The following is a 7,578-nucleotide window of genomic DNA, read 5'->3' on the forward strand; positions in this document are numbered from 1 at the left end:
TTGGTATCAAGTTTGGCAAAGAAGACATCACTTCCCACTCGATTATTGGGTATGGAACCATCAGTATATATTCTTATCTCTGCGTCCATGTTTACCTCGCCTCTTTCCCAATCTTTTCTGATAGAAGAGGGAAAATTGGGTGCCGAAGTTAGATTCAGCTCCGTAGGATTTCCAAAATCGATGGTAATGGAAAGAAATTAAAACTTTTTAAGTAACATAGAATGCCCCTTGTTACTGACGATTAAAAGGGAGGATTTCCAGCAGTCTAAGAGCTGACTCCGATTTGACAAAGAGTGTGGAAGTTCCTAAAGTATTAATAAAGGAGATATTCATATTGGCACTATGAAGGTACAGAGATTCCGAAAAAAAGGAACGAAATTCCAAATTTATGGAACGAACTTCCAAAATTCACGAAATTAAAAAAAAAAATCGATTCCACTAGAACGAAACCACACCTTTTTAATTTGTTATTTGCTCTTGTGAATTAGGGAACGTTTCTTAAGTGCACTTCATTGCTTATTTGCTTTGAAAATTGCATAAAAGCAGCCAGATTTTTATCGCACAATTATTTTCACGCGCCCAAGTGAAGACAAACACGCACACACATTAATTTATCCGGTGAATGCCTTTTGGGATTTCGACTCTTTAACGCTTCCGCTCACCGCCAACCGCGCAGCGCCTAGGGCAACAGCGCGCGCCGAGCTGCCCAAAACGAAAGTGTTGCCAAATTAGATTTACGATCGCCAACGCGCCAGTGTATCTCGAATTGCGGCTAACGGCGGCAGCAAGCAATTTAGAGCAACAACGAAGCAAACGCAAGTGTTCAGAAAATTTTCGTCGTTTTTTGTTCGTTTTTTTCCACTTTTTTCCCTCGGTTATTTCTCAGTGAGTACAAATTTATGTGCAAACATAAAAGCAGACAACAATTGCAAAGTGCAACAATAGCAACCACATAGCGATACGGTACTTGCGCATATTGTGAAATTGTGGCGGCGGCAAAACAGACGATTTGACACGATCGAAAAAATATGTGCGCCATAAAAAAGTTGTAAAGAATCGCTCGTGGTCTCTACTCTATACTCGGCTACAAAGGCGCGTCGTCCGGCAGCCAGGGAGCCAGCCAGCATGGCGAACGGAAGCTAAGCTATATATTATGTTCTTTCATTTGGGCGCTTTGTTTTATGTGTGTTCCATGTGTGTCTTATGCTATGGGCTGTGTGTTATGCGCGTGTAAATTGTTTACTCATTGCAAAATTTCCAATTAGCAGTCGAAATTTTTCCGAAAAGATATTATGTGACAAAAATATGTAGGCAATAAGATCATACAAAATGTAAATACATAGAGAGATACTTACAAACATACCTACATATACGAGGGTGGTCCATTAAGTTTTCAATCCACAAAAAAATTGGGAAAGTTTCATTTTATTGCTAAAAAAAATACTTGTAGTCTCGCTTTGGCTCGATACACTGAAAATGAGTTTTCTAGAAGCCTTCAAAGTAGGCCTTTTTCAGTCGAACCGGATACTTGGGTATATTCGATCAATTTCAGTCGGCGGCAAAAATATGAACCCATGTGTTGCCATTCTGGGACCATTTTTCTTTCAATTCGTCGTTTAATTTGCTCAATAATTCTTTAAAGCTTCTTCGAACAGTCGATGTAGACCACGCCTTACGAATACCGGAAAGCGGTGAACATGACTTTCTGGTCGTGAAGTAAAACTTTTTCTTCAAAGCAAGTACGTTGGTCAACTCAACTGTTCTTTGGGCTGGGGTGTATGCCAGTGGGTCCATGTTTCAATGATGTGAACTGTAAGAGTAGTTTTTTCGTTTCGGGCTTCGTTGAAACCCGTTACTCCAACTTGTGATGGCCAATCTTGAAGGAAAAGAGTCACCGTATACAGCATTCAAGCGCTCTGTGTTTCAAAACAAAAATAAGAACCGAACCACCGACAGATATTTCTCTTTTTCCACTTTCTCGCCTCGCTGAGACGACCTCATCCGCTAATGGTCGAAACAAAGTTTCAAGTAAAATTCGGCTGAAAGTCGTACAGTGTCGTCTACGAGTATGTACTACACGATAGTAAGTGTTGCTGGTGAGGTGTCGTGAGAATAAGTCATTATCGGATCGCCCTCGTGTACAAATATTTATATACTTAGATACAACAAGAAAAATTGCTTACATTTCACTCTCTGCTTCGCTGTTATTGCTGCGTTCAACGCCTCACCGCTCGCCATTCATTTTCCTCCTTGCGCTCATCTCTTTTGACTTCAGTTGTTTTTGACTTTATTTAATTTTGTTTTGTTTATATTTTTAGCCGCGATTTGCTTGTCTCCTCTCCTGTGTGAGTGTGTATTGTTGGCGCAGATGGCAATTTTGCTGGTCCATCTTCGGCGCCTCATTCTGCTGATGAGTATCGTCTATTTGAGCGGCACGGTGATGCGTCGCCTGCTGAGCGAATCGCGGCACAACTACTTGCAGCACATCAATGGCAAGACGTTCGCCGCCCGGCATTTGCACTTCCAGGCCTGGGCCTATATTTACACCGCCTATGCCTATTTGGTCTTGGTCAACTATGTGAGCGTAAGGCGGCTCACCAATTTGTTGGAATTCTTTCTCACCTGATAAAAACTATGCGGTTGCTGTGAATTCGAGAGCGATTTCAAAAAGTGAATTGTTATTTTTATTGGATTAGGCTTTGTTGTGATTTTTTATTGTACAATAATATTCAAATTAATGAAATAATTGGTTAATAAATATTTTCTAAATAACTTTAATATTGATATTAATAAAAATGTCCAATTCTATTGTGAATTTAAAATTAAATATCAGTCATTGGCCTGAGGAAGTTGATTGTACAACAAAATATTAGAGTCGGGTCGAGGGTATATCCGCCTTTGAGAATACTTTTTAAGTATTTGGGTAGCAAGAAATACGAGTAGTAGTCTTTTTTGAGCCAAAAAAAGTGTCCAGCTTTCCTTCTTATAAAAAAGTATTTATTGTATTATTCATGTTATAAATTCCCTCAATTAAATCTCTCAGACTTTCGATTTCATGTGCCTCACCGCTACTTTGGTCTAAGCAAACTTGAAAACACAGCCGCTAGATTAAACTTCATTGATCGCTTCTAGCGTCTTTATATGTTATAGCTCATATTCATGTTCCTTCCATATTCCTAAAACCACAAATATTTTTTTCACAAAATATTTCTCTCGAGCAAACACTTGGTAGTAACAGAATTTATTACTGGATCGACTCTAGCCTTGAGATATCAGTGTGTCTTTAATGATAATATAAAAGAAGGAAATCTAGAATTTCCCTTTTTCCAGTTGTTCCTGCATTGCGCGCACGTTCCAAGCTATTGAGCGCTAATGTGAAAACTGGCACTATCTTTTTTTGAATCGTATATAAAGGGTGGCCCATCTAACGTTTTAAATTTGAATTAGCTATATTTCGACATTGGAAACGTCAAATACCATTCGGAAAGTGACAGATATTCAGTAAAAAATCTAAAATTTACGAAATGAGTCGCTCTTCACTAAAAGAAAACTGGGAAATATTGAAAACTTTTTTCCAAAGTGGTGGATGGTCAATTTAACCAAAAAATGATCTTTTCGGACGAGGCTCATTTCCACCTCGATGGTTACGTTGGACAACATTTGGTTCCAGCAGGACGGCGCTACTTGCCATACAGCAAACGCTACACTTAATCTTTTACGCCCTATATTCGAAAATCGCATAATGAGCAAAAGAGGTGATGTGAATTGGCCTCCCAGAAGCTGCGATTTAACTCCGTTGGACTATTTTCTGTGGGGAGCTGTTAAAGATTAATATTATGCCAATCATCCAGAAACAATTCAAGATCTAAAGTACGAGATTCGAGCTGCTGTAGCTGCCATAAGGCCTGAAACCATCGAGAAAGTACTCCAAAATTGGGTGGATCGGATTAGCTACTGTAAATTCAGCCGTGGTGGTCATTTGTCCGAAATTGTTTTCCAAAAATAAAAAAATAAAAATATCAAGCCGTTTTTTTATTAACTTTTTAAATTTAAAATTTTATATGGCCCACCCTGTACTTATAACTTTCAAACGTTTTATGTAGGTGATACAGGGTAGGCCATTTAAAGTTGACCCATCTGGCAACGCTGTAACTTTTAACAGCGCTGACAAATCGGCTAATGTCATACCGCGTTAGAAGCGTCATTCGAAGACAATTTATACCATGGAACAGTACACTCCAAAAGAACGCGCTGAAATTGTTCAGCTTTATATTCAAAATAACTTTTCAATTGTGTTAACTCAACGAGGCACAGACGAGGCACATTTCTCGTTGAATGGAGGCGTAAACAAGCAAAATTGCCGATTTTATGCCACCGAAAATCCTCAATTAATTGAAGAACAGCCTCTTTACGACCAAAAAGTAACAGTTTGGTGCGGTGTTTGCGCGAATATGATCATCGGACCGTATTTTTTCGAAGACGATGATGGAGCCACGACAACAGTCAATGGTGAGCGTTATCGAGCCATGATAACGGATTTTGTGATACCCATTATTCGCGAAAATGACATGGATAACTTCTGGTTTCAACAGGACGGGGCTACATGCCATACAGCTCGACCAACAATCAATTTATTGCGACCATTTTTCCCCGGGCGATTGATATCGAAAAATGGTGATGTTGACTGGCCACCGAGATCACCAGATTTGACGCCACCAGACTTTTATTTGTGGGGTTATTTGAAATCCAAGGTATACGCTAATAAGCCAAAGACCTTAGCTCAACTGAAAGCCAACATTCGACGTGAAACAGCCGCCATATCATCCGAAACATTGGCCAAAGTCATGGAAAATGTCGAAAAAAGAGTGCATTTAGCTGTCAAAGCTAAAGGTGCCCATTTACGCGATCTAATTTTTAAATATTAGCTGAAACAAATCCCCTTGGACCAAAATAAATTATTTTTGAAATGAACAAAAAACATTGTTTTCTTTTGTTCGTTTTTTTTCAACTTTAAATGGCCTACCCTGTACTTATAAAAATGACGTCATTGAAATTAAAACAATGGGTGAAAATCTTAATACAGGTTAAAGTTATATTAGAGAGTCCTTTATAACGACATACCAAAATGTGATAATTTTTATTTTACTTGTTAAATCTGATCTGATTGTTAAATGTGATCTTAGATCTAATTTTTTCTTATTCCAATTAGTGTTTGATAATCAGATATTCTAAACATACATTCACAAGTCGCTCAATTTAACCCAAGATCCCCCATCTTAACCTGTTCCGAGGTTACACATTACCAGTAATCGCTATTTGGCAAACTTTTACCTGATTATGTACCCAACAAAGTCGAAATTCTTTAAAGATAAATGCAGCATATCAGTACTGACCAGCACTACGGTAAATATTGCCAAGTATGGTGTTAGTCTGTGACCGAACTCTAGAAGCGACCTCACAACGACACTTGTTGTGCAAAATGTGTGACCAAACTTCACCCTCGATTATTAGGAAGTTTTAACCATTCATATTTGAAAACATCTAAGGTGAATACTAATGACCTTAAGATTTTTAAGAAAGGCTTTCACATGAATTACACCTACATTTAACAAAATATACCCTGAAAGGTCTGGGTGATTATTTCCTCCCTAAATATTCGCCTACAATCGATAGAGCATACTTGCCTATGTCCGCGATGTTAATGCTTGTATTCCCTAAACGATTTGACGAACGAACAGACATTCTCTCACTACATTCTCGGCCTCTACTGTAAGCAACAGCGCCATCTATGTTTGAGGTGTGGCGAATTTAAGGTTTGTGGCAATGCTAACATTCTACGAGATTGTTAGTGTTTTCAAATTATAGAAATAAATATAAAATTGTTACAAGTAGTGAAGCTTATACCATATTCAGACCGAAAATTTAAAGGGATTAGATCACATTTAATCACATTCACTAATCAGATCGTTCTGACTGCCGTTAGAAAGATCAAAAAACAGCTGTTATTGTCATTCAAGAATTCACATCACTTAAAATATTTATCAAAAGAAAAGATTGTCATATAAAATTTTAAATAAAAGCCGTCTTTTTTTTAATATTTTTCATATAATAGAAATAATGGATGCGTTTTTTCATTTGTTAAGGCGATTTTCAGCTGAAATTATAATCATTGCTTTAAAAAAAATTTGTTTGTTTACATTTTTTTCCCTTTGTAGTGTCTAAATCAGCTGTGATAATGTAACAGATTTCCAATGCTGACAAGTAGATGGCGCAAAATCAGACTCGTAGTTAAGAACCGGCCGGCCGATTGCCTTGTAAGTTGCAAACAATGTTTCTTTGTTCTTTCCCCATGTGCTGCCGGCTAGCGACTTGAGGATTTTGTTGCGGCTCTGTACTTTAGCGCGGTCGTATGAGGAGTGAATGAGAAAAGTCTGTCAAAAGTCACACCTAAAATGTTAGGATTATTGACAGTCGGAATCTTGACGGCATTGACTACAATATTAAGGTCTAGTCTGTACTCCTTCTTCCAGTTTGTAAATCTGATCACTGTTGATATTGTGGCGGACAGTGATAGAAACTCCCTCTGATGGATGTAGAAGTTAAACAACAGCGGGGAGAGGACACCACCCTGTAGAACTCCTTTGTTTAATTCCGCTCAGTTTCAAATTTTACATCGAAATAGTACGGATGATTAACGACCGTCATTGATTTTATATTTTCTTCCAGTTCCCGGATCAATAAACATAGACGGGCATTAAATAGTAGGATTGGCAATGAATGAACATCTCTTAAAATCTGAGACAGGTTCACTAGAACAAATTATGAGGATAATCCACCAACAATTTCTACAACAAGTAGAAGCCAGCTGCAGTATAAACTGTATCAAACAGAGTAACTCAAGTATAACTCATAGGCATGAAGTATCTACAGGGTCATAAATCTTCAAATTAATACCAGTGAAGGCAATAGAGCTGCTAGAAAGATGCTGGTTAAGAAACGATGACTTAACTTCTAATCGTTAGACGAAGTCTCCCAGCAATAAGCCAACAATCACTGCTGCAAGACTAAATGCAGTAGTTCCATGGGAAGCGTATCGCGTATCTCAATAGCGCTAATATGTACTAACTGTATGTTAAGAATCACTCGACTAGCACGGCTACCAATATTTGGGCTATATGGTTGTACGTAAACAAAAATATAATAAGACATTCGATTTTAATTAAATTAAATGCCCAATGTGTGCCCATTCTTAACGCAAGCCCTATAATGGCAATTGACAATTATCAAATACTGACAAATTATTTACACACTCCATTTGCTTGGCAAGCCATTTTGCATGCAAATTTCAAATTATTAATTAATTATTTGCAAGAACATGAACGACAGCGGCGGTGGGTGCAAAAATCCACTCGTTTGGCGAAACGAACGCGCGACCGTCATAAGCTAAATATGTGCAGATGATTAATAATTTAAAAAGTGGGCAAAACACACAAAAGGCAACTCATTTATAACAAATACAAGCATAACCACTCATTTAGGTATACTATACTATAAACATATATACTTATACATATATGT

General features: G+C 37.9%; 1 protein-coding gene across 1 annotated transcript; it reads left to right on the forward strand.

The window, feature by feature from the left end:
• Positions 1–726: 726 nt before the first annotated feature.
• Positions 727–2,784, forward strand: LOC105223603 (uncharacterized). Its single transcript, XM_011201358.4, has 2 exons — positions 727–885; positions 2,319–2,784. Exon 2 carries the CDS (start codon positions 2,369–2,371, stop codon positions 2,624–2,626), a length of 258 nt encoding a protein of 85 aa, XP_011199660.2. The 5' UTR covers positions 727–885; positions 2,319–2,368; the 3' UTR covers positions 2,627–2,784.
• The last annotated feature ends 4,794 nt before the right edge of the window (positions 2,785–7,578 follow it).

The sequence above is a fragment of the Bactrocera dorsalis genome, chromosome 5 (assembly GCF_023373825.1).
Source record: "Bactrocera dorsalis isolate Fly_Bdor chromosome 5, ASM2337382v1, whole genome shotgun sequence".
NCBI classification, from domain to species: domain Eukaryota; kingdom Metazoa; phylum Arthropoda; class Insecta; order Diptera; family Tephritidae; genus Bactrocera; species Bactrocera dorsalis.